The sequence below is a fragment of the Gavia stellata genome, chromosome 8 (assembly GCF_030936135.1).
Source record: "Gavia stellata isolate bGavSte3 chromosome 8, bGavSte3.hap2, whole genome shotgun sequence".
Lineage (NCBI taxonomy): Eukaryota > Metazoa > Chordata > Aves > Gaviiformes > Gaviidae > Gavia > Gavia stellata.
In genome coordinates this window covers 26,527,109-26,554,965 of record NC_082601.1, presented here as the reverse complement: position 1 = coordinate 26,554,965, position 27,857 = coordinate 26,527,109, and the positions used below count along the sequence as shown (strand labels likewise).

Below are 27,857 nucleotides of genomic sequence, written 5' to 3'. Positions count from 1 at the left end.
TCCACATTACCAATACACCTTCAGCCAAATGCTGGCTACAGTCATTTTTATTTTTAAAAGCAATAAAAACTTCCCTTCACCTTCAGAATTAATTCTGAGAAAATGTCACCAAACTTCCCTTTTTTCATGGTGTCATGGATCCGTGGAAAGAAAAATGGTATTAAGATAACCTGCCTGAAACGGATTCAGCAGCTCTGCTGACATTTTAATTCATAAAAGTTAGAATACTTTCTATTTTGTTACAGCTGTGCCACTAACAGAGCTGCTGTGACTAGTTTCACTGTTCTCCATTGTAGTCTCTCCCTCCCTTTTCTGAGGTTTGTCAAAGATCGCAAGGAAGGGGAAAAAAAATTAAAGATATGATGGGTTTGTAATACCACAAAACTTGACAAAGGTTAAGATAGGTATATAAAAAACCTACAATTGCTATAACTTTTTAAACCTGCAAGATACCATATAGAAATCCATTTATAAAAAGGCTTTTCAGTTTAGTGGAAGAAAGACATAGTTTACACCAAAGCTAATGGATGGAGGTGTTTTACATTCCCTAGTTTAAAGAGCAAATAATGTATTTGCTTTTGTAAGTAGACTCCTTACAATACATAATACAAAAATAAAATAAATCGGTGTAAATAAGCCACTTCTCTGAGCTTACTGAGATTTGCAACATTCTTGTGGGTGCCATTCACTGTTCTAATGGAGCTCAGGGAGATATCCTCCCCCTTTATTAACACACTTAGTCTAGATTCTTCTGTTTAAAATAAAAATTAAAAAAAAACCAAATAAACCCACAAAAGACCTTTCTCCATGAAACTACTTCTGAGTGATACCAGAATTATAATAAACGTAACCAGTGATGGTAAAGTAGAAAATTATACTACTTTTTATACTAAATAATACCTTTGCAATTTTGAGCACATTAACAAAAAAGCTTAGTTGCCACTGTATCGCTGCGTACCTTGACTTTTATCAATATATGCTTAAAAGAGCAAATTCAAGTTTTATACAAGTTTCATGACTGTTACTTTATGACAAACAGGGAAAAAACCCAAGATAGTATTTTCAGCCCCAGTAGCTGCCAAGGTAAGTGGTTATGACATGGTAAACTTTATTATCTTTCTCCCCAGTCTGTGTATAACACAGGGTGACCGGTGAGGCCATTCCAGTGTTTCTTACACACTTCTGTCGATATTAATCTTTTTCCCCCAGCTGGGCCAAACTCTCTAACTTAACCCCTCCTGTCATTTTAGCATATGAATACAAATACCCTTTCTTCTCAGGTGGATTTAATCTCAAAACTCTTCTTTACTTTCATTGTGCAGCTCCAGTATTAGTAATGACATCTAAAATAGAGTTAATTCCTCAGATTACGACTGCAGCCAACAGCATGTTAGACAGCTACTGTTTATCTCTGCACCAGACAATATTCAAAATCCTGTAAAACAAGGAGACCACAGCTAGGAAATCTTCCCTAACTAACAGAGCTTTGGTAGTGAAAGCAAGTTTTGCAAAACTCAGAGAATTGGCATATTCAGCCCTCTTGGTTATTGTGCAAGTGCAAATGAACCTCCCTTCCCTTCCAGGGTATTTCTGAAAATTCAGATTTTTTTGAAAGAAACTCTACAAGCAAGACTTTTGTCCTTGTCTTTGATTTTGTCTTTGATTTTGTCTTTGATTGTGCTGGGCTCCACTCTGCCTGCTTTGAAGGTGAGAAAATCCCATCTTAACTCCATGGGAAACAGAGGGCATCGCCCAGATGCAAGGTCCTCACCAGGTGCCCATGAGGGCAGGACCAGCACTGGCTCCTAGCATGCCTTAAGGTTTGTGTAATTTGATTCCACAAAGCTCTGACAGTGTTCAGTAGGGAATTAAGGGCAATATCTTTCAAAACTGTGGCATGTATACGTACTGCAATACTCGACATATGCCTAGCATGTGCTATTCAAATCACAATGATACTGTACGAAAATCAACTCATATTCAAATTGTACCTCCCAGTGAGATAACAATTTCTAATATGCCAAAAAATCTACCACCTTGTTAATGTAGATCTAAAATAGGAATGAAGCTATTTAAGTCTTTATAAGACATTACATTTGATGAAAATCTCTATTATTACCCTTTCATATCCGCAGTACCTGAACAGGGAACAAATTAAGGTACTCTTTTAAAATATTAATTGAAAGTACAGTTCACTATTGTGAAACTAAAGCATAAGGGTTGTGTATTTTATACAAAAATAAGTGTTTTGAGACAACACATGTAAAAGCAAAAGATATGTCTCTGTAGTGAAAGTTAGAACTTCTTAAATTATTTAAAAGGTTTTAAATGTCAAATGATTTGCACTAATTTTCATCACATACCAAACCCATAGCAATTAAATCTATTGAGTTGGTAAGTATTTTTCATGCCTTTCAAAAGGAAATACTGGCTGGATGAATGGAGTGAGGTGGGCTGAAAACTGCCAGAATTCCCAGGCTTGAAGTGTATTGATCAATGGCTTATACCCTGCTGGCAGCCAGCAACGAGGACAGCCCTGCAGAGGTCAATTTTGTGGCCCATGTCAGTCAGTATCTCACCAGTGACCTGGGCAAGGACATAGACTACATGCTAACAAGTTTGCAGATGACATTAAATTAGGAGGATGAGACAGCATGCCAAATGGCAGGGCTTCAATCAGCAAGACATTGCTCAGCTTGAGGACTGGGCCAGGAGACACTTCATGAGGTTCAAAAGAAGTGCAAAGGTTTGCACGCGGGGCAGGAAAATCCCATGGGCTGGGAAGCGATAGTCAAGCAGCAGCCCTGCCAAAGGGCAGCAGGCACTTACAATGGGTGCCAGGCTGCAAAGAGGCTAACAGTGCATTCTCATTGCAACATGGGAAACCCCATTCTCTGCTACACTGGCAGGGGATGTGGAAAGCCCACTATCCCCCGTGACTCAGTAGTGGTGAAATTTCACAGGTTGTCTAGAAATTATAATTTGGATAGAATCCCCCAGATCTATCCTCTGTTAACCCATTCTCTTCAGAAACAGCACAAAATATGTCATGATGTCCCCCAAGGTTACAGGAAAAATTTAATAAAAATTTGCACAGAATCCATATAATTCTGCACTATAAGAATTGTTTTACAGAACATCTGCTAGCACTTTTCAATTTCTGATAAAGACTGCAAATATTTTGTGATGCATTGTTTTGTGTTTCCTCTACTTACTAATTAACTAATTTAACATTCAGCAGGCTTAAAAAGTGCTTTCAATAGAAAGATACAGCATATCACAGATTTTTTTTTAATTCTAAAAATGTTAATGTTATTTTTCTTTCAATGAGTGTTAAATAAACAATTGTAAAAAATAATTAAATCAGTGATAACATCCTTAGTGTTCACCAAGTTTCAGTTTGCATTGCAAATAATGGCATTCACAAAGCACTAGCAGAACACTGTAAAACTAAAGGCCTTACCTCTGTATTTAAATTAAAAACCGACTTTCAAAAAAATTTGAGGACATAGAGTTTCTGTCTCTCAAATGTACTTGCAGTCATACGCACATAATGCTATCATTGCGAACTGCACACAAAGACTGGAGCGGGAGGTGGGCAAATGTTTAATAATGTTGTTTTTAAGGAAAGTAACTGCTATTTTGCACACAATGTACCAATTAGATTCATACTGTAACATCATTAAAGCAAGTAGGATGAAGTTAACCAAATATGATTAAAAAAACCAAAATGATATATTTTCATTTTCTTATAATAACAATTGCAGAACTAAAAAAGAAAAAAAAATCAGACTAGGGTCAACTAGGAAAGAAAAAGATATCGTTCTTTGAATAATTCAAAATTTCCTTTGGAAGAAATCCTGTTAATCTGCACAGGTTTTTTTATACCAAATATTCACAAGCAATTCATGACCATTCAGAATTCTTAAAAAGTCTACTTCATATTTTCTTTAGATTTTCATAGTTCTTCCTGGTAACAGAACTGTGTGGAGAAACTGGAATTTATTAGTAGCTAGTTGCTCTGCCAGTTGCTTTGCAATACAAACAAGGGGGAGAACTAAATGCATATTAAATAATCAAAGTAATCTCAGTTCTGTAGGGACCTGACACTGCAAAAGGAAGAAGCAGGTGGAGAGCTGGGTATGTGTGGTAATCTATTGAGAACTGTTCAAGCAGCTCTGCTGGCAGGATCACATACCTATCTAATAATTTTTTTTAGGTGTCAGTACTGGAATCAATCTTAAATAGAAAAATTCAAGTGCAATATGTATGCCGTGTACGTGTAGAAAGAAATACAGTGTATATGCACGAAATCTAACTTATCATCAGTGCCTGGATATAGAATACATGCATAAATGGAAGACTAGATCATACCACATGGAATGCAGTTTTTACCTAATAAAATTACTTTTTTTCCTTTTATTAAAATCCGCCCTCCTACTGTTTAATGTTTCAGAGATTTTCAAATAGAAAGTGCCAAGCCTTCTCCCACATATATTAACTGAGGCCTAGCAACACATAAGAGACTTGGTTCTTAATCAAAAAATATAGAAACACTTTATGAAAAACTGTAAAATACAATTTTGCACAAAAGCTATTTTGGCAACACAAGTAGTAGTTGTTAGCTACAACACATGGGAGACTCTGCCATACTCTCAAATACAAATTTAGATAAAAAAAATGGATGGGGGAAAAACAGAACCAGTAAAGTAAACAGTGTGTGTGGCATAAAATAGTTGCATTTACAGTACTATCCAGCTTCTGGAGAGAAGCCAGAGACCTTCCCCTGAAATCTTTCTGTGCTTTTAATGTTTTTGCAAAGCTTCAGGGAACTCTAATTGTATAAACAGTTATGGGGAAATGAGACTCACTGTGAGACTATGTCCAGCCAGTGGTAAAAGTGATGATTGCATCTCAGCATCAGTCATTTAGAATATGAACTTTCTGACTAGCAATTCATATGCATTTACCAAAATTGTCTCAAATTCAACCATTTAGCAGTTTCTTTTCAGTCTGATTATACAGTCAGCTTCCCAAAGCTAAAGCATGTACAGTAGATCTTATTCCTCTGAAATACAGTTAGATGTTTGGTTGTCTTTTGATTTTAAATAATGCAGGTTCTCCGATATTTATATCATGATAAAATTCTAGTGCTTTAAAAATCTGCCCTTCACACAAGCCTAAGCATACATATTTTAAAATTACTTACTGTACATCTTCATATTTTGTTTAAGGCATGAACAATGGCATATGAATGGAAACAGGTTCCAGAAAAGCATATCTTTTTGACAAAGGCCAGTCCAAGCACATCACACCAAAGGACTAACCTGAAGCCAGAAATGACAGTGTTGTGACCCAAGAGTTTTTAACAAAAATAGTTGAAACAAAATGGATTTTTTTCTCTTTTTCTTCCTTTTTTTTTTTTTTAATTTAAATTACATTACTCTTAATGTCTGTTTAAAGCACCGGTTGCAGTTTTGCATTTACCACCTCTTCCGAGTGACTTTGGATAACTCATCTGCTTCTTTTGTTCTGAATTTTCAGTGTATGAAACTTTAAAAGGTTTCTGGTTTTTGTTTTTTTTTCTTTTTTTTTTTTTAATGGCCGCTGCAAAATTAAAAAGATCCAGAAGTGGTCAGGGGCCTGGTCTAATGCACTTTCAAAAGTCCGTTATAAAGATGAATATAAACGCGAATGATAGGTTTTTCCGTAGACCCATAAACCACGCTTAGCTATAAGAAACATATTGTGCATAGTTATTTTTTTCTTCAGAGTGATATGTTTACTAGATCTACATTCTCAGTTTACCAGAGTACGGGAATTTCTACTTTACTAAAGCCAGGATCCTTTCGCAGTTCCCAGTAGGTGTCATTGGTAACCCAGGCTTCTCTTTGATTAGCGTCGATAACCTTTCTGCAGAAAGGAAAAAAAAAGAAAAAAAAAAAAAGAGAGAGAGAGAGAAAAAAAAGTTCTGACCATAGATCTCTGCTCTTATGCAATATGAAATCAAATTCCATAACTCTTTGATCTAACCCAATACTAAACCTGATTTCATATTTCTAAAGGACACAAGAACAGTCAGGGATTTAAAAATAAAAATTAACGTCTACCTGTGTCAAAAGTGGAAGGTTTAGAAAACAGCCAAGATCGCAAATCTGTTGTCTGATCTTTGTGAGCAGGTCTTAGAGCCACATAAAGCCTCTTTGGCCATTACAGATTCTGATTACATGCAGGGGATCAACCAAGAGATCTAGATTGCAGAATGCAAGCCTTTTACCATTTATAGTGTTTGTCTCCTCTGCGTTTTGCTCATCTTCCACTACAAAACTGCATCAAGCACGTTCAGCATTTTCACTTTTGATTCCCCATGCTAAACATCAGGCTATTTGGTATGAATACCCCTTGTTTCAGAAGAATGCTTAATTAAAACCAAAAACAAACAAAACAAACCCCTTCCACTCAAAAAGAAATAAATTGTAATTTAAGTGTATACATTTACATTTATATATACATTTTATAGAGTTATATATATGTATGATATTGTTGTTCGGGTCACTATTTATTACTTTGTTTATGCAATGACCTAAAACAATTACAGTTAAATCTTAGATCCTAACATTATACTTCTATTCCACTTCAAAGTTCAAAAAACATTGGCCATGGGGTGCAGCAGGCTTGTATAGCTGTTGCCCATTGTGAGAAAATGATCTTTCAATTATGAAGCTTTAAACTACGTAAAAACTGCTTCAGGCAGAGATCAGGTATCTGATTATTTTTCTTACAATTGCCATTTTCCATGCTTTCACAATTAACAGACTACATTTGTGGTAATTCTTGTAGTACTTTGTCCAGTCACACTATAGAAAACAGAGACTTACTACTGAAGTGAATAAACTCACTTAAAAAATTTGGGTACATATTCAATGCTGTTTTCTTCCATGTACCGCCTCCGACCTCTCTGCAGTTCCTCTATTCTTTGTTTCTCAGATGCTGCCGCTTCTATATTTCCTTCCTCCAGAAGCCTGTATGAATAACAGCAGGTCCTACAGCAATCACATAGTGTCTAGAACAAGGGATTTTCTAGCACCAATCATCACAAAAGACAAGCAGAAGCCAAGCCTGTTGTCTGTGTTGTACCCACTTTCAGATCTAGGCATAACCTCATAAAATAAGAATAACCAAGATGTGACTCCCCAGTTACATGTACCTGATCTATAGCCTAAGGCATACACTTTCTTTAGTAACTTCAGCATATCACAAACATTGAAATACTACGAACTGAGAATTAGGAGGGAACTAATGCTGCTTCCATTCACAGCAGGAGGGCATGACATTTCAGAGCCTGTATTTCCAGTTTGTTATGAGGAATCCTACCTCTGCCCAAATATTGCACTATAGGTCTACTATACCAACAAGACGCTTTCTACTTTCCCTCAACTGGGTAAAGCAGAAATTTGACTGCAATACTGAGTATCTCCTCTGCTAGCAGAATCCTCTAAAGCTTAGTTCAGACTGAAGTAAAGACATAGACAAAATTCAACACTCAGACAAACTCAGCCTTAAAACCACCAAATATTAAGTGTATAAATAAGCATTCTTGCCTTTGATCTGGCCTGAATCGCGCATCTGTTGTAGGAAGAAGATCTTTCAGTAAAGGATCTAATTCATTGAGCTCAATAGCAAACCTAGTGAAGCCATAATAACGTTCATAATTGGTTGGCATGGAGCCTGTATGAATATGTATGAGAAAGAAAAAAGTTTTTTAAACTATTACTCTAAATATGTGAGAGATTCATTTATTTGTTAAATTATAACAGCAAACATATTCATATATTTTACTCTTACATACAATTAAAAAGCATCTAAAGCTATTCCCTAGGTGGAACAACATTCACTAAATATTAATTTCAACTGCTTATCCTGCAGAGGTTGTAATTACATGCTAATAGATTCAAAACTTTCATGATCTTCCTTCCTTTTTAAATAAAAATCACTGTTTTCAAGACTTTCAAGTTGAACAGTTTCCTGTTCCCCAGAAAGTGGGCTTATCAAATGTCTTTATAAAAGCTAACCTTAACTGATCTTCAGAGTTAATTTTGGAACATAATGCTCACTCGCAAACTGATTCGGTACTGTCCAACACCTTCAGCACTAATGGCAGTCAGAGCAGACATTGCAGAGAGCAGGGTGCAAAGTAGGGTTCAAAAAACTATCAATACGGAGTAGGGTTCAAAATAGTAACAATAATGACAATTCCTGGATAATCACTCTGCATGTATGAAAGAGACTATAGGTGCAAAGGATGACTAATTCAACCTCAGTGCCTCTAAGCAAGCAGTAAGGAAGTTGAAATCAGTTCCTGAAATCACAGGAGCTTGCCATCTCTGAAGACCAATCCTTTGGGCTAATAAAGCATTAAGACAACAAACTCAGTAAACCAGCACCTCCTATTTGTTGAATCCAAATAAGCTACCCTGCTCTCTGTGAGAAGGCAGGCAGGCAGGACCAGACATCTGATTTTTTTTCTTAATTTTATTCTTATGTTGACCCCAAGACCCCAGAATATTTGACCAGGAGTCAGACTGAAATGTAGAAGACTATGCCGTGTAAGAACATTTCCATTTACCATTATTATAAACTCATGTAATCTCTTGTTTATTTTTCTAGCCAGAAATTTAATTTCTCCAGTAGTATTTTGCGTATTTAAAATGATGGCTAAAACAGCTTTACATAGTTTACGATTACACTACAGTGCCTGCCAGAGTTTATTACAAACTTCTTACCTGGCCTCCATATGCATTTGGCTGAAGGTGCAACCCCACAATAAAGGCCTTCATGCCACTTTCCAAAAAGGCGATGAACCACCTTCCCTTCTTGATCTATCACAACGCCCTGGACCTCATTTACATTTGAATTCCAGTAGTTCACCTGCAAGTTTAACAAAGAATTAGTAGTTGAAACTATTTTTCACATTACCCATTGTACCAATACAGATACTGCATGAATCTTAATACGTGGCACCGACTGTCCAAATTTTGTATCCGAACAGCTCACCTGGAAACAAGAATATCAGAATTCAAAATTCAGATGATCTGAATATTAATTGATTTAGTATATGAGAAACCCTGAATAATTTGATATGTGGTTTTGGTATACAGGTATTTAAATTATCTGCACATCTGGGAACTATAGTCTTGTTCATTAACCCAAATCACACACAATTCAGCAAAAATGACACTTTGAAAGTTGCAAGATCAGAGCCAGCCAACTCTCTTCTTTCTGTATGGAGAAATACTGAATATACCTGTACATGTAAGGGTATCCTTTGACAGGCGCTGCACACTACTGTTTGCAGCAGGGAAGACTGCAGCCAGTATTGTTATTTGTTATTTTCTGTTTCTCTTCTCTGTTTTGCTTTTCTTAGACACATTTATTTCTTACACCTTCACCTACTGAGCCAGTTGCCCATTCTCAGAACATCCGTCAAAACATGAATTTCGGATTTACAGTAATGCACCATTGCTAACACTGCAGTGGTATTGATGTATTTTGTTGCAATATGAAGACAAGCTTATTGTTAGGGAAAATAATTAATAGTAACATAGCTATACAGTGATCTGTTTTTATATATGGTCCTTGCCTTGATATTAAAACACTATGAACCAAAGCAGCATTATTTAATCTAAAGAGATAAAATATTGACTGCCAAATTCTAGTAAAGGCAGAAGTAAAATGGCACAGAAGTCTACAGCGACTTTGTGTTTTCATTGTGGTAATAGAAAAGAAATTTTGACATTTCATTTTTAACCTAAAACCAACAACAGTATAGCACACAGCTATACAGCAATGCAACACACCGACATCAAACGTTAAATGGAATAGAGTCATATTACTTGACAGCAGTCTCATTTGACAATTTACATATTTACAAATGTTGATAAGACAAAATGTGGAATGTGGATTTCAGGAATACTAAAGAAACAGCTTGATGTATGCTTAAACTATGCAGTTTTATGAATATACGATATGTATTAGAATACATATGTTACCTTGACAAATGTGAGTTTACAAATACAAACACTGCTTTTTGTGTTTCTGATAGTTATCTCTCCATAGTGTTCTATCCACCTCCTTCCACTAAGAATATTATGTATGCAAGTAGTGACTTTGTTCCAGACATAGTAGTCTCCATACCTAAGAACAGATTAACAAGTAGTTGATAATATATATTAGTCATGATCATTATGAACAAAAAAAGTAAAACATAGCTCCATTATCATGAATACAAGAGTATATTCCTCAAAAACTTTTGAAACAATAGCTTACTTTATTAAAGCACTGTTGCTGGGTACATTACTAATCCTCCATGGAGGAGCTCACCTAAGCTCTAGTGCAGAGAACTGAGGAATGGTGCTGTGAACCACAAATCAAGACATTATGAACCACCGAAGTCCTGGACGGCATATTCACTGTCCTCAGAGCATTAAGTGCTTTGGCCAGAATTCCTTTAGGGACAGGACAGTGATCCAAAGATCAACATAACACTGAATTGAGGCTATAAGCAGACAATGTAATTAAGTTACAAATAGAACAAAATAAATATGGAAAGGAGATAACAGAAGGGAAGTAGGAAGCACAAACTGACTGGCACATCACCCCTTTCCCTCTGTAACAACTACTCAGAGTCAGAGCATCTCTATTGTCAAACAAGGGAATAAAATGAGGGAATTATATTGTGCAAAGCATATTCTCCTTCAGAGTTGAGGGGCAAGCATGAAAACAGAAGACAAAGATGCTCCTGAGTGCATTTATTTCAATTTCATGAGATGGATAAAGACGTGAAGTGGAGTGATGCCATTCTGTCAGAGGCAGAAAGAAAGGCTGGCTGCAATGTACAGGAGCAGGAATAGTACTGCAAAACCAGCAGACATGTTTAAAGTATCCTCTCCTTGCATATTCTCAGGATTTACAACTTGCAACTAGTCTTACCTGTGGTGAAACTTCTTATTCTCACTACTCTGTCAGCATATGAAGAACATGTTTTGGGTTATCTACATTTTGAAAAATGACCTTACATTGTTACTAGTGGTTGTTCTGAGGCAACACATAGTATTGAGAGCCTTAGTAAGGACAGTGCTAGCTGCTGACAGTCCTATAGTGCAGCCTTTTTCTGAACAGTTGATCACTACTGTACATGTAAAACTTGGGTTCTGTCCCCTCTGTCTATCGCTTTCTAGAGAGTTTGTATATTTTTCCTCCAAAAATCCAAACGGATATTCAGGCTCAAAAATGCTTCAGTATTCCCACCTGTACACTAAGGAGAGATTTGAGCTAGGCACTAACTCTCACCAGTACAATTCATGTGATGTCTGCATACACTTCCCCCAATCCATTCACAAGGCAGCACAGATTAGAATGAAGCAAAGACTGAAAACAAAAGGAAATAGGACAGTAGCTTACTTTGGAAGTGTCACATTCAATGTTCCAACTGGCAGAATTTCCATTGATTTCCCCCAGAATTTGTTTTTCCACCTGATATCTGAATATAATAGCGAAAGATTTACAAAACTGAAAAGACCAAAGTCTCCCCCTTGCAGTGATCTGTGTGGCACACGAGATGTTCTACGCTAGACCATCCAGTTTAAAACAGGACAGTATGAGGTTGCCATGAAAATCAAAAAGAAAAAAAAAAAAACTAGAAAATTGTATTAGGTCAGAAAAACTAAAAGTAAGTTTCATTTTCTTCTAGGAGTCACACCTGTGCTACATTATTGTCAAATCTCTCATGAAAACATTCAGTACAAATTAAATGTATATGCCAGTAGATACAAGGAAAGAAAGAGATGCTTGTTCAACTGTGTAAAAAGAACTGCTTGTGTTTGTAAGAAATAATAATTTTCTTAGTTAAAAGCTTTTAAGCAGAAAAGTATAAACAAACTGCCAGTGACAAGGGAAGTTGTAACATGTCTGCTCACTCTTAAGAATGAGAATTTGGAGTGAAATAATTCAGAGCATCAGTTTGTAATATGTTACTACAAAAATAGTAAGTACAGAAATTTTGAGTAAGTTCCAAATGCAAATCTCAGCTTGTACAAAGTTTTTACTTGCTAATAAAAAAGGAGTTTATGCTTTTGAATTAAAAAAGCATACCTTGCCAAAACACAAAGTTCTTCGATTCACAGTGACAGGCCGAAATGGGAGGATGGTGGCTAACCTGGAAAACAGTTTGGCTCAGTTAAAAACAATTAATTTTCATTTCTAAGACAACACAATTGCTACTGCAATATGAAAATAGTAAATGGCCCACACTATTTATTATCTTTGCTATGAAGATAGACACAACTTAAGTTTGTACTTAAAACACTATGTATTTAAAACACTTCCTTGTGATTACTATAAAAATATATACCTTCTAGCATTTAATGAAATTCACTTGTACTAACAACCTTTCTTTACTACTAAGAAAACAAACCATTCTAACTAGAAAGAAAAATCAAGATTATTTTATAAAACAAGGACACCAAAATCTAAATCTAAACAGGAGTGTCTATCTAGAAACAAGCTTTACCTGCTCTGAGAAAAATCGAAATCCTTTGTCTTCTCTAATACATTCGTAAGTTTCACCAAGCACTGGGTTAAATGGCTTGCTTCCTGCTCTAAAGTATGTAGAGGCATAGCCTGATGCTGCAAAAGCAGCTATGAGAACCTGTGGAAATACAGACAAGAATGTAAGTGAGAACAGGCAGAGACTCTTGCGTATATGTCATCACTACATGGTATCACACAACTCACTCCACTCACAGTGAAATCTGGATTAATGAAGCATGTCTGAGACTGAAGCCATACATCCCAGCCAGAACCAGTATAAACTGTATGTCTTTTGTTAATATAATTTGTGGCCTTCATGGCCTCAGCCAGTCTCTTTCAACAATCCCCTACAGTAACAATCTGGACAAGATACTGTTTTTCTACCTTTGACCAGGCTTATCACTAATGATCTAAAACACAGACCCAGCTCTAGTCTATGATCCTTGTGAATAAATATCATATGATAACTTCTAGTAACAACGTCACATACCATTTTCCTATGGGAACTATTTTATTTAGTGCCAAACATAAACAGCTTTCACTCAGGATGTGCTTAATCTGAGTTATCTCAGGATCCTCCACACATGTGCGGCCTTATCAGCCCCCTTGTCTACATGTACAACCAAAATTTAGTAATGTCTAAACCAGGCCTAGATGGGAGTAATAAGCTAAGTGACATGCCATGGTAATTTAGATTACAGCTCCCTTCAGCAGAGTTAAAAAAAACACCGCAACAGGCACTCAGAAGTCCAAACAAAACTTCAGAAAAGCAGTACAGGGATAAAAATCACTCAGCTATAGATCATCTGCTAACAGCGGGACGAATCACACAGAATCACAGAATCACTAAGGTTGGAAAAGACCTGTAAGATCATCAAGTCCAACCATCAACTACTACCACCATGCCCATTAAACCATGTCCCACAATTCCTCATCCACACATTCCTTGAACACCTCCAGTGATGGTGACTCAACCACTTCCCCGGGCAGCTTATTCCAATGTCTCACCACTCTCTCAGTAAAGAAATTTTTCCTAATATCCAGCCTGAACCTCCCCGGTGCAACTTGAGGCCATTTCTTCTTGTCCTATCATTTGTCACTTGGGAGAAGAGACCAACACCCACCTCTCTGCAACCTTAACCAGGTCCCCCTCTCCTCACGCTAGTGAGGACGTAACACTCGTGAGCTTTTACATGTTTTGTTTTCTTCCCACTGTGTAATGGGTGCTTCATTCTCTATTAATTTTGTATTATTCATAAATGCAGCATCAACAGAATTAACGCTCTTTTCACAGGTTTTTCTTCGACAGTAAAAACCTTCATTCTTCCAAAACCTTTTTGCATTAATTTAACTATAAGAAACTACAGAGAAATAAGGGGTTTTACTATCTGTATGACATATAGAGGAATGAGAAGAAAAAAGTTTCCACTACATTTGGATGCTTATTTCAGGATGCAAAGTCCTGATTTTTCAGAGAACGGTGAAGAACCAGGTAACATATTCTCAGCACTGCTACCACTGATGCTTCGGGTATTCAGCACTTCTGCCATGTAGTCCCACATGCCTCAGTTTGGGTGTGCAATTTGCATTTTTAAGGTGCTTGTTAAAAGTTTGGCTTGTATCCCCAGTATTGCACTAGATATCCGTAGCAGAGAAGGGGATTGAATCCATGTTTCCAGGGAAGCTTTTGGTTGCACTGCGGATTTTCCTTCCTGAACTCTCCTGACTCCTTCAATACTCACCTTCCAAGCTTTTCAACAAAGGAGGCAGAGTCCTACAGGCAAACAGCCTGCTTTACTCAGTACAACCCTGCCCAGTCCTTAAAGGATCTCCCTTTTGTGAGGGACATAAGGGGACTTGTGGGAAAACAGCATGTAACAAGTAATTCAACCCCCTATCATAAGACAGGTCCAACTTCTTCAGTGGCAAGATAAAAATACCAGTGTTTTAGGACCCCTTGCTCTCCTGCAGGCCACATGAACATAACAGTTCACGGACCTGATCGTGCGGCTATATGACAGCCACAGGCAACCTCTCTTCTCCCAGTTATCCACAGTGCTGCCAACACATACCAGGGAACAGTAGATATGTTCAGCAACAACACTGTCAACTTTCCCCTAACAGCCTTTCCCTGTTTCTTCTGAGGAAAAGGAGACATGACAGATCAAAACACCCTGAGAGCTGAACACAGGCTGCTGGCTGTCAGTTAAAAAACCAAAGACATACTTAGGGGAGCTGAAGTCAGGCTGCTCAGGCAAACTTTGTTTTGGTGTTTTGGAACTGCTCTATTAGAAATTGCCTAGGATGACATCTTATTGATACCTACATTGATCATAAGCCATCCACAGACTTGAGTAGCTCTTGGAGGCTGCTGGACTTGATCACTGAAAGCCAGGAAAGGATGCTGCAGGGTTAGAAACTGCCAATGCCTACATACACAGTCCTAGAGAGTGAGATCAGTCTTCACCTCAATAAGTCACAATTGCAGGACCTGGTTTGAAGTCAAGAAAAGTCCCTCAGCCTTGTTCAGATCAAACCTACCACCTGTAATTATTCACAGCATTCATTTGACACAGCAGGGAGGTCTGCTGTCTGTGAACAGGAAGAGCAAGAGAGGACCCTGCACAGACCTCCACTCAACAGCTCCCTTTTTAATACAGACATAAGAAGTGCTACTCTAGATTTATTACCATGCGTTCATAAGGATCATCTGTTTCAGCAGCCTTGTCCAAGAGTTCACTGTATTCCAGCTCTTCACAAAGATGTTGCAAGGTATTCAGAGGTTCATTTAGCTCAACTGGCATGGATACTTTGGAAAGATCTTTGCCAATGTTATTTCTCAAAATATTCCACAGATTGATGTTACTGGTGTCAGGGCTGGGAGCTGGGAGACAAGTTCTCCGTCCATTCCTGAATGCGCCTCCTGTTAGCTCACCATTAAGAACTGGGAAGAGAGAAAACTATTATCATATGAAAGCACCAGATTAAGAAAAAGAGTTATCCACTGAGCCAAATCACCACCAGAACAAGCAAGCCCAACTTCACTGATTTCAGCTGAGTTGGTCTCGTACAGACATGCAGTAAATCTGGTACATGAACATAACCAACATAATTTCCCAAAGTTTAAAACACAGCAGTATACTTTGCCGAGAAATGTTGTCTGCAACACTGGTGTTGTCCTCAGATATGTTATCACTCACATCACTGATATAAGATTCATCATCAGAAGCCTATAATATAAATAAAGTATCAATTAAGTCAAATACATATAAAATATACTGACAAATTAGACAAAAACAATTAATTGAAACACAAATATTCAAAGAAATAATCTCTATCCAGTTAGAGCTTTTAACTAAATCAACTGGATGTTTCAATCAGCCCACACTGATGCTAAAAGTGTCAAAACAAATGCTATGCTCTCCTTATGTTTTGAATTCCTTATTATGAAGCCAAATACAGACATTAAATTTGCAAAAGGGTGACTTCAAATGAGATCAGAGATGAACAAAAAATTGACAACATAACGCACTGGGGATGGCAGGTGAGAAGAGATAGTCAGATTTGTGCTCTTTATAAAGAGCCAAACAATAAAACGCAGCTTGTGTTTCAGCAAAAAATTATATAAACATCGACCTATCATTTTGCAAAACAAGAACTACATCAGTGTTAAGATTTTTTTTAAGAATTTTTTTTAACAATTTTTTTTTTTTTTTTGCAGAATTACTACTTTCAAAATATTTTGCAGTATTTACTGATGACAGAGTATTTGTTACAAGGTCTATACCATTCGGGGGGTGATTTTGTAAAGTTTGCATTTTGTTTATACCATATAGACAGAACAATTTTCCATGCTGATATAGACAAGCCAGACTATTGAGATAACATGTACTTCACACCAGCCAGAAGCAGTAAGATAAGGAATGATTCCATTTTTTAGATGAACAACTCTAGCCGTGGTTGTGCCTACTCGTGGCACATGAGCAATCCTTGTCAAAGAGAAAATATGGTGGCACACTTATTTCCTCTTACAGAAGAGTTGTGGTAGACCACAGCACTACTGTGGCTTTACGAAAAGGTCTTTAAAAAAAAATAAATTAAAAATTGAAGAATTTATTCAGGATAGCACAGGAAAGCTGTGGACAGCAACATGATTCAGGAGCCTGAACTGTATCTGACTGCTTCAACTTTAAGCTTGAGTGAGCCCATTTTTCAGGCTTTTGTCTACTTCTCTGATTACACAGAATATATGTACACTAGAAGACTTTTTCTTAAAGAATATTTTAAAATCTAAATTAGTTGACTGCATAGTCAGACATAATTTCTCCTGTCTATGTCATCCTTATCTGAAACTGCCATAGTCTAGCAATGACATGTACTGAACATAAGCTACCGATACAAACAACTTTCAACTCAATTTTACACTTCAGGGAACTTGCGCACCCTATCACAAGGGAGTCTCAGGTTCATTTCCCTACACCTTACACGTTCTGATACCTTTTTATTCTAAGTAGCATTACTAAAAAAAAAAAAATCATTCACTAGTGGTAGCAATACTGGAATCTGTCCAACAGCAAAGCTCTAGCATGCTGTCATAACCTACCTCGTTTTCTGACGAGCTGGCAGATAGAAGCACTTCCTGTGCATCAAAGAACTCTGAAACGGATTCAGACATAGACAGCCTGCTCTCATTAGAAACTTGCTGAGACAGTGGCAAACTGACATGAATTTGTTCACCCGTCTGTAAATAAAGCACAGAAAAATAAAAGTATTATTTCCAATATAAAAGAAATATGCATAGAAGGGGTAAATCACCTGAATAATTCTTCTATGCCAAATATAAGCATAGACAGTAAAGACAGCATTTTAGTAGGGCTTTGTGTGTACCTAACAGATGAGACTTTGACAATTACAAAATAAAGTGCATTTTGAGCAGCAAGATACATGTCTTCATTTGAGGCCCGCTCAGCATCAACTGCTAAGTTTTAGCAGCGCGAATAATCACAGATCTAGTTCTGTATCCAAAGGAATGATTTGTTGACAATAGCTGGATTGTGTCAGACAAGTTCAACCATTAAATTCAGATGACAAGACACCTGGTCATAACAAATTACATCACTGGGAGCTAGCTGTGATACAACCAAAACTCAAATATAAAGCTTTATAAGGTCAGGGAGTTATAAGCTACTTTGAAAATAACTGTGTTTGCGAACCAGTTCAGTAACAAACGTTTGAAATGTCTGAATATTCAGGAGGATGGCTACAATATATATTTACGTGCTTTTAGCCCACGTTTGTACTCCAAATCTCATTTGAATTATGCCATTAACACTGGCTCAATACTACTAAAGGGAATGAACTCTCTATGGTTTATCATAAAGAGAATTTAACAGCAAAGGCAAGGGTTCAAAATTGTGTTATGTGTGTATCAGTAGGGGGGCAAGCTAATTTAAATAGTGGAACATATCTTCCTCTTCCTGCTATCGATGGGAGGAACACCAGGTTTCAACGTGTTACTCTACAGGTTATCACTTTAAGAAGGAGGTAAAAAAATTAAGATTCTCTCCCTGTACCATTCCACCAAAGGAGCTGCTGCTGTGGAGGGAAACAGGCTTCTGACTTAATCCTTTAATTTATACAGCATGTTGCTTCTGGGAGATAATAAAATGAAACTACTGAAGCCCTTCTAAATACAGTTAACTCTTCAGATTGCAACTCCACCCCCATTAGTCTTACTACAGAAGTCCTGCAAATGGTTTTGTTGACATCTTAATCCTGTAGAATTATTATATATAGTTGCCTCAAAATGCACTAACAGAAAAAAAAAAAAATCATAAACAAGCCAAGAGGTCAAAACCCATTCCTTTTTCACTGGGGCTTGTAAGTTTGTAGATGGTTTACGATGTTTGGTGAATTATAATGGATCAGAAGCTCATTTCAGTGTTATCTTTACCGGAAGTGATTAAAATTTTAAGGTTTTGTATAACCTAGAGGTACTTGGAAAAATACATATACCCCTACCTGAAAAGATGCTCATATAGGCATTATCCACACACCACGAGATTATATATATAAAGCAATAAAAAGAAGTGAATGAGAGGTCTGGGAACCTCTTTGAAAAACTCTGTCAGTCAGACACACTTGTACCAAGATAATGATGTACATATGAAAAAGAAACAGCTAACCAACAAAAAATACAAAATAGAAGGGATGGTCATTGCTCAGAAGTTCACTGCAGCTTGCTGTGCTGTGGCACAACTTCACCTCTATCTTCTGTTGCTAGTCTCCAACATGCTGGACTCTTGGAAAAATTGTTTGGACATTTTCAAAAAGCAAATAAACAAAAGTAATTGGAAACACGTTTTCACCTTCCTTTCTTGTTGGAAGAAATAACTAGGAGACAAGAGTATGTGAATTGAAATGGCATATGCATAGAAAAAAAACAGTGGAAATAACAAATGAAAAATATTTTAGTAAAATGCAAGCAGAACAGTTGTCAAAGTGACCACATTATTTATAACATATTACAGCTCACAAATTCAGACTGTCCTTCTCATGAGGGAAGCTGACTTGTTATTAATACAAATGTTCAGTAATCTGTTGACCAAAGAAAGCAAAACATGGAAGACTAGATGTTGCAAACATGATATTAGTATAGTGCTTGCTTCATACACTGAACTTTTTGATTTCAGCAGTGCCACTCAAGATATTAAAGATCAGGCCCTTTAAGCACTTGCAGGATCAGGCCATTAAATACTAAACTGTCCTGTTGATTTGGCAAAAAACTAAGATACAGAACTGGTTAGCTACTGTGCGTTACATTCAAATACAGTAAAACCTCACTAATTCCCACAGCCACCAATTAATATCCAAAACTGGAGTCTGCAGAAACCAAACGGATTTCTTTCCTGAGATCTGACATATGCAAAATAAAAGACAGAACTTTTATTTTATGTAGGAAAAATATAATCTGACTTTTTCTATAAATGAACACTTGCCAATATGAAAAGTTCTATAATTTGCCAGGTGTGTTTCAGCTATTAGTGAGAATTAGCAAGGTTTGATTGTACTCTAAATCCGTTAAAGGCCAAAGTCTTACCTCATCAGGACTAGGGATAATATTTACACTGACAACCTGATCACAAATAACAGATTCTGAATGTATTCTGTTCAAGCGACTCCTTAGTTCAGCATTCTGGTTGAGAGCCTTAAAATAAAAATTGCACATTTCATTTAAAATTAAAAAGTAAGCGTTAAACAGCAAAAAAAAGGTAGCTTCTTCCCAGCAATTTCCTAAGAAATCACAGAACCTCCTTTCTTCCATTTTCTACAGAGATACCTATTCTAAGATCCTCCCTAACATGATTTAATCTTTTGGTTGGTTTGCCTTCAGTGATTTTCAGGGGGCAGGGCGGACAGATATTCTCCCACAATGTAACAGTAGCATTCTACCTTAATTCCTCAGATAGCTCTTTGGCAGGTATACTGGTGGATTATGTACATTATGGAAAAAGGGAGTGAATACAGCAAGAAAGAATGAAACTGCAGAACAACAAACGGGAACTACCTGCAAAATGCCCAAGAGGCAATTCTTGGTTTATGACTATACAGCCCTTTCTGAACCAAGGTTATCAGCACTTAGAGCCTGCAAAAGGAAATTGCCTCCTTTCCAGCAAAACCAACATAATTGCTAGTATCATTGGGTGTTTGCCCATCCAGATGTATTTGCATGTGTATACTCATTTCAAACTACTGATCCATTAGAGTGTCACAAATACCAATAGAATTCAACTGGTGTCTGGTATCTGCTGATTTTTCTCCTTTTTTAAAGCTCAACCTACATTATAAATTTGGGTGCATATATACATATTGTCTGTTATCTAGAAAGACTCGTGCAAGATTCTGAAATCCAGGAAAAGTATAATATGTTACATACCTAGAACATGAACTGACTTAACCCTAATATATCCCCAGCACTGAGGATTATAGAAAAGAACAACAGACAGACATACTGTTTTAGTAGAAAATGACTGTTATAACGGAGTAAGAGTCGTCTTCTGCCTCCCCTTAGTGCAGACTCAGCAATAGATTGCATGAATGTACTGTAGGACCAAAGTAAAATAGGTTAGCTTAAACTGTCACTAAACAGTTTAAATTACCCCATTTTGCTTTATTCTGAAATGGTCCGGGCATATTCACAGTTGCCATCTACCAGGAAGGGAAGGTGATGTCTAACAGCAGCCTGGCAGTAGCTTCTTAAACTGCTCAAACCTGGTCATGAGACTGGTCAGATGCAGCTGTCTGACTAAGGTCAAATTTCCACTTATTCCATATTGAGAATATGAACTAATGTGTGACAGTGACTTTTAGACTGACACTCGAGGCCGGGAACAAGATGAAAACATGATCCCCTATTTCATACAAGTTGCTAATAAGTCTCCACAGGTCTTAGTTAAATGTGTACCAATAACCAGAAATGCTTACCCTTATCTCTCACCCTTAACCTTTCTTTATTACAACACACAGTAATCAATCTGCGTAACCTGATATGCATCTGTATCTATGAAAACATTGTGCATCAATTTTAATCTCATAGCAAGTACCTCCAACCCAGTAACAGTGTATAAAATTATATACACATTTGGGTGAAGTTCTGTTTGCCTTTAAACCTCTGCTCACATTTCTTGCAGATGCAGTACTCCACACCAACCCATTCTTCAGAGTAAAAGCTTTTATGTTTCCTTGACAATGAATTAAAAAATTTGAGTTATTTTGCAACCTGAGGACTTACTGTCGCTTTACCTCTTCTTCCCCACTAAAGCCAATGACAATTTTTCCTTTGGCTTAAGTGGGAGAGACATCGAACAGTAACAGGTTTGTATCTGAAAATCCAATTTACCCATGATTATCCTGTAACCCATGATTCCTTTTGCAGTTAGAGACATGGACATATAAAACAAATCTGAAAATATACAGTCAAAATTTAAAACTTAATTAGGAAAAGAAGAATATCTCCTTGGCCGTGCTGCAAACAGCTCCAGGAGAGATATCTAGCATTTGTATAAAAACATTTGATCCTTTTTCTGTACTTTAGAAAACCATAACAGATACATGCTTACACAAACAAATTATATCCTTAACCTCAACATGCATCCAGATTAGTTAGACCTATGTTACAACAGAGCATATGTCATAGTCTGGTCAAGAACTTGGCTTTTTCTTGGCTCCTTCCACCTCAGGAAATGGCCAAAATACAAAAGAAATAGTGCATCTGGCAAGCTAGATGTGCTTGAAATCAAATCAAGAACATACCTGAGAGAGGGACTGTCTGAGGTGTGCTATTTGAGCATTGTGGCCTGTAAGATCCTGCTCCGAAACAATCTGCTTAAGCTTCTCCTTCTCTATAGCTATGCTGTTAAAGGCAGACTTCAAAAGAGAATGCACTAAGCAAAAAGAAAAAAAGAAAACAAGTGTTTTCTCAGCTACAGAACTGCACATTGACATCTATTACAATATTTCAGCAACAGAGAGTGAGATTTCCATCCCACAATTATGGAAATTTGAAACAAGGATCTGAACTTCAGAAAATCCATGCCAAATTAAGTACAAACACTTAGAGCTTGAGGTTGTAATGTGCATATTGTATGTTCAAACATATGTCATCTGAGCATATTCCTGGTGCTGAACGTCTGGAAAGGTGCATATTTGGAAAAGCTGTGTCCAATGTGTGTTCTTTTCTTTCTGTTTTTTTATTCTTCTTTTCAGAGTAATAAAAAAATCAGTTTGGCTAAGACTTAATATTGCACTAATAAAGAGGATTACTTGGTCTTTAAGCAGGTTTTGGACATTTTTTAAGATATCAGTCTCACGTTTTTCCTACGTATGTTATATAACAGATAGCAAACTGATAACAAACCCTTTTAAAAATAGTATTTTTCAGTCTGTAGGACCATTCATTTATTGGCCATAAAATGGCATTTCTAAAGTACATTCTAGTAATAAGCTCTTCTTCTGTTGTTTCCACTGACATAAAAAACATTGCACAAAAGTTAATTGCACAACGTTGTAAGTAGCAGTGACATTCTGATTCATCTTTGGGGAGAAATAAGCATTTTATTGAGAAACAAAATGTTTGCAAGTTCAGTCACGTATTTACAAGATGCCAAAAGCAGTTCAGAAGACTTCTAAAAAAAATCTTATTAGATGGAGTTTACCTATCTCTATATTCATGACATCCATGGAAAATGTAAGAATACATGTCATCTTTACGTAAGCCACCTGACCAGCTAAAAATTCTTCTACAATATCATCTAATGCAGATGAATGCCCTCGCCGTAACTAAGTGAAGGCAATACAGCAACACAACAGAGAAGCACAATAAAGGAAAGGCTTGACATTTCCAGTTACCTTTTTGTGCCATCAGGCAGAATTCTTCTTGAAGCTTCATATACTCAGTAGAGCACTCCAGAGGGTCCGTTACGTGGCTTGGGGGAGTCTGAAACTCCATGTCCGCACAAAGGTTGGGATTGGATGAATGCAATCGAACAGGTGACATTGTAGCACTGAAAGGGACCTACAGCAAGAAACAGTGAAGAAATATTGTATAAGGTGCAACCGACCTTTTGACTCTGTTGAAGCAAAACACAAATTTCTTTTGAAAACAAAAGACTTAGTTCACAATGGGAAGAACATGGTAAGAGTGAGCATGTAACTTTTTACTCTCCTAAATCTCAGCACAGCTGATGCAGAATTATCTTGAAATTTTTCACTGAAACAGACAAAAGAAGGCCTAAATCCATAGCTAACAACTAAAAATGAAGCATTTCAATTCTAACGTTTACAAAAATGGACTATTTCCTAATGCTTAAAAGATGACTGAAAAATTGAACCATGACACATACTGCTTTATATTTGGACATTTGAAAGTACATGTAGTATGACTCTGTTGTTATAAAACCAACATCTGAAGTATGCAAGTTCCTCCACAGATCTAGAAATAGGATATAATGTTATCAAATATATCACTGAAGTTTTTCAAAACTCCTGGCAAATCTTGAGTTGAAACTCACTGTAATGGCAATGAAGAGGGAAAAAGCATACAGTCTTTGTATATTCTTTCTAACTAAACAAATAAACAACAGCCAGAAAAAAAAAAAATCAAAACTCCACCTGATTTTCATTTAAAGTACACGAACCATAAATAAATGCAAAGACATATGGTTTAGTAAGATGGATCAAAGAAATTAGTTTATTATCATTTCCACTTCCCTTTCTCCTTCTATACTTTTCAGGTACAGTAATAAAAATATACATGCAAATCTTTGTAAGTTATATACACATATATATCATGTGTACTGAACAGTTACCTATATGCTACATACGCAGTGTATGGCTACCACTGTTATATATGTGATGTGTGTGAGCATATGTTGTATTTTATTTTAATTTTACGATTTACACACATTTGTATAAAAATCAGGCCAAGAACCCAATTTTCAAATTTAAATGCAAAGGAAAGGCATGCAGAACTACATTTTGTTACTTAAATATTAAGCACTGTTAAACACATTGAACACATTAAATCTAATTTATTTCATTATATTGATCAAATGTATAAATCAAGAATTTCCACACTGCAGCCTAATGTAATTATTCAAATACGAAAAATGGGGCCAAAACACAAAATGTGTCTTCCAAGGCATGATAAAGAGCAGCAGATAACATAAAAAGTCATATTACTAAGAATTTTTATCAACAGATAAGTTCTATACTACCACCAGTATTTGAAAATGGTACCTTGTTATGTGATTAGATCAGGGAATTATTTTATCAATCCGTTCCGTAAAAGTTGTCATTAATATATGTTTTAGGTTTCTGATTCCTCAATGAAACCCTCGAAATCCTGTTGGATCTATTCATCACCTCTCATTCGACTCATGAGCATATTCTGCAAAATACCATTTTCTATCCTGTTCTTCCTCAATTTCCAGATACATATAGCACATAAAATAATAGGTCTATGGCACACATCCAGTATAAACTTTATTCTCTTCTTTCATGTATTTTGATTTCCAGCTATATCAAGAAAGTAGGTATTCTTTATTGGACCTCATTTTAGCCTCATATCAAGAAGACTTCATTAACAGGACATGTAGAATAAATTTCCTCTGTTCTTACTGGATATTTACCCCATTATCTTCTTCACAAGTACCAGACTGCCTCTCTCAACAGCCCAACAAAACTAGGTTAATTGACTAATGTGACTAAATGTAAGTTAATTTCAAGTTTCCTTTACAAAACATTTTCACTTCTTAAATCGGAGAGCATGTTCCCAGAACTTTCTGACTAGGAGCACTGCAAAGGTTCAGTTGCTCCAGGCGGCTCCAGAAGGGCAGAGTAGGTGGCTACATGATAGCTGTGTGTGCAGGGAGCACATACCCAACCCTCAAGCCCATCCAGAAGGCAGGAAAGAAACCTGATCCCACCTATAATGCAGGAGCTTGAGGGAGAGTCCCCGCAGACCCACATGCCTGTGGTGATGGGGCAGGTTGCCCCAGCCCCACATAGACTGGCAGAGCTGCAGGAAGGCTGCCCACACATTGGGGGAGCTCTTTAGTCTCTTTGTGATGAACCTTGCTGAAGAGACCTGCTTTAGATTCATCATTTCTGCCTCATACCTCAGCTGGCCAGGCTGAAAAGCAATGTTTCTGCGGTGAGGTTTATTGGAAAAATAACATTTTAAAGTATGTCCTAGAAACAGCATTTACATGTTCTACAAATACTGTCACACTGCTTGCAAGAAATATACATTCACATGACAGAGACAAGTAGCTGCTTTGCTGACTGCTTTAAATACAAGAACCAAAAATACTGAACTGTTGACTAACATGAACTCTCCTCATATGAATCTTTTAGAAAAGTTTCCAAGCTACTTTCCACAACAGATGAAAAAATCCACATTGAACAAACTCTTTCATTCTCTTGAATAGGCAACAGTCCAAGAAACACTGCCAACATACATCTCTTCCCTTTTTTCCCTTTCACTGCTGTGCTTTCTCTCTATATCCATGGTGACTTGATTCTGACTTTATTATCCATTCTTTTTTTGGTTGGGTTTTTTGTTGCTGTTTTAGAGTTTTTTTTAAAAATATTTAGCTTCTTTATGCATCACTCTGGCTTCCTCCATACACACACTCTTGTAGACATGACCTCTAATGTACCTTGTCCTGACCTTCTGCTTTACGCCAAGGGCATAATACCCACTCATCCATCACCTTCTTCAGAATTACATGTTCACATAGGAACAGACTGTTCCTGGTAGAGTGGCTTGTAAGGAAAACCTCCTCTTTCTGCTGTGCATTTAACTGATGTAATTCTCTATCCCTCAGTCTATACACACAGCTTCACTGTCTGGGAGAGACAAGCACTTTGCTGTATCAGCCGGGAAGAATGGGCCATTGCCAATGACCACTGCAACAGCTGCAGAGTCATTTTGGTGCCTCTAGTTTTCCTTCCTCCTGCGCTTTTTCCAGCCCCTCCAAGACCTCCCTCAACAGGTCCTCACTTCAGCTGCAGGTAATAACTCAGTAATTCCCTGGACTCCTACTGCCTTGCAATCTAAGTCCCGCTGTGTTTGCTCCACTTAAGCACTCCTTGGTACAGCTCTTGCCAATGCTGTTTAAATACTACTGAACCTATTGGTTAGAGCCTCCCACTGATACTGCTCAGCCACGTAAACTGAGAAGCGGGTTGATTTCTCTGTTAGGCAGGCAGACCAATGAGGTCAGAATATCAATCAATTACTGAGCACAGCATTCAGCATCAACTGATTACGCGGGATTAAATTTAGATAAGTTAATTTAGGAACTGCAGAAACACTGATTTCTCTCATGCTTTTTAGGAGGGCCTAAGAGTAACTGAACTTGAGCAGGAACTCAAGGTATTCAGGCTGAAGCAGAAACTATGTCTGATCTATGGGATTTCATCTATGGGATTTCATCTATGGCTGGAGCAGCAGACCCTGAAATACTTCAGCCTGGTGAAGACATTACATTCACTGCTTGGGCTAGGTAAGGGGTATGCATTTAAAGCTCACTTCAATCTTTGGCTGCACAGAGTCTTCCCTATCTAGCTGTTGTACTAATCGGTTGATGGATTAGTATTAACGTCTATATTGTGCATTCCTAGTAAGTTCTTCCCTGATAAAGCAGCAGCTGAAGATATCCTTTTGACGCTAATTTGATTTCACAAACAGTGATTCCCCCTCCCAATTCCCAGCCCCTGTGTTGATTTCATAGCTCCATATTTTGCATCAGAGACTTAGAGAATTAGCAAAACTAAATACAGACACTAGAGGTAGTAATATGACTTTTTGGGATTATGGAATGTAAACAGAAAGTGTCTCAAATAAAAAGGCTAACCTTACACTACTTTTTAAAAAAAAAAAAAAAAATCAGGAAATCTTTTAATTCCATGGTTGTTTGTAACAAATCTCCTTGGTTCTGCTGTCTTGCTATAGACCATCATGAGAATCTTTTAACAGAATTTGATCATTTCTTTCCATTTGGTACAGTATATAGCAGAATATGTCAAAGACACGTTCAAATAGTGCAGGGCCTGAGTCTAACTGTCACTTGCACCTGCATAAAGGAGGGGGGACATGTACCATGTAAACAAGCTCAAACCCACATTTATGGAATTCATTTGTGTCAGGCCTGACCACTTCTAAGAAACTGAGATGAAAGTGGGTAGCATGGACACCTCCAAAAAGTGCAAGAAACATTTTCATAAGCTTATTACATATTCAAGTTACACAGCTTCCCATCTTTAGAGCTATCCCTTGATTTTTAAATCCACTCACTGTTGTAGCCACTGCAGCTGCTAGTCTCTGCCGGCGACGTGTTGTGCTGAACTGGCCCTTCGGTGCCGGCCCTTCCTGACAGTGAATGCAAGAAGAGAAGGAAGTAGAGAAAGAGAAGGGAAGGGGTGATGGGACACAGGAACATGATAGGTGATCAGAAAAGGGAGAGGGAGAGTCTTTAAGTGGATTTCAATTTTGTTAACTCTTATGGCCTACACACTCTGAGGACATTTCACATGTTTTCAGTTGTGTATGCCAGAGACATAAAAAAGCTAGATACTTCACTAAAATTATCTCCAGATGAGTTGGACTGCAGTGCACTCACTAAGACTACCAAAAAAAAAAAAATCTATTAGCATTGCCATTCAGAGTCATGAGGCAATTATGGAATAAAAAACCAAAAAAGATG

The 27,857-nt window shown here is 37.2% G+C and overlaps 1 protein-coding gene across 4 annotated transcripts in view; it reads right to left on the bottom strand.

Annotated features, from left to right (window-relative positions):
- Window positions 1-5,456: 5,456 nt before the first annotated feature.
- Window positions 5,457-27,857, bottom strand: part of OSBPL6 (oxysterol binding protein like 6) — a 50,791-nt gene continuing 28,390 nt past the window's right edge. For 2 of the 4 annotated variants that reach the window (XM_059820077.1, XM_059820078.1), the window contains 14 exons: window positions 22,996-23,161; window positions 21,901-22,031; window positions 19,688-19,795; window positions 17,192-17,329; window positions 15,731-15,818; window positions 15,279-15,532; window positions 12,569-12,706; window positions 12,151-12,214; window positions 11,461-11,539; window positions 10,050-10,194; window positions 8,784-8,928; window positions 7,602-7,728; window positions 6,900-7,022; window positions 5,457-5,913 (listed from right to left, as the gene is read on the bottom strand). In XM_059820077.1, the coding sequence (XP_059676060.1) occupies window positions 5,805-5,913; window positions 6,900-7,022; window positions 7,602-7,728; window positions 8,784-8,928; window positions 10,050-10,194; window positions 11,461-11,539; window positions 12,151-12,214; window positions 12,569-12,706; window positions 15,279-15,532; window positions 15,731-15,818; window positions 17,192-17,329; window positions 19,688-19,795; window positions 21,901-22,031; window positions 22,996-23,161 (1,815 nt within the window). In that variant the 3' untranslated portion in view covers window positions 5,457-5,804. Of the gene's footprint in view, window positions 5,914-6,899; window positions 7,023-7,601; window positions 7,729-8,783; window positions 8,929-10,049; window positions 10,195-11,460; window positions 11,540-12,150; window positions 12,215-12,568; window positions 12,707-15,278; window positions 15,533-15,730; window positions 15,819-17,191; window positions 17,330-19,687; window positions 19,796-21,900; window positions 22,032-22,995; window positions 23,162-27,448; window positions 27,524-27,857 lie in introns of all 4 variants that reach the window. The other 2 variants (XM_059820080.1, XM_059820079.1) reach the window with 2 other exon arrangements.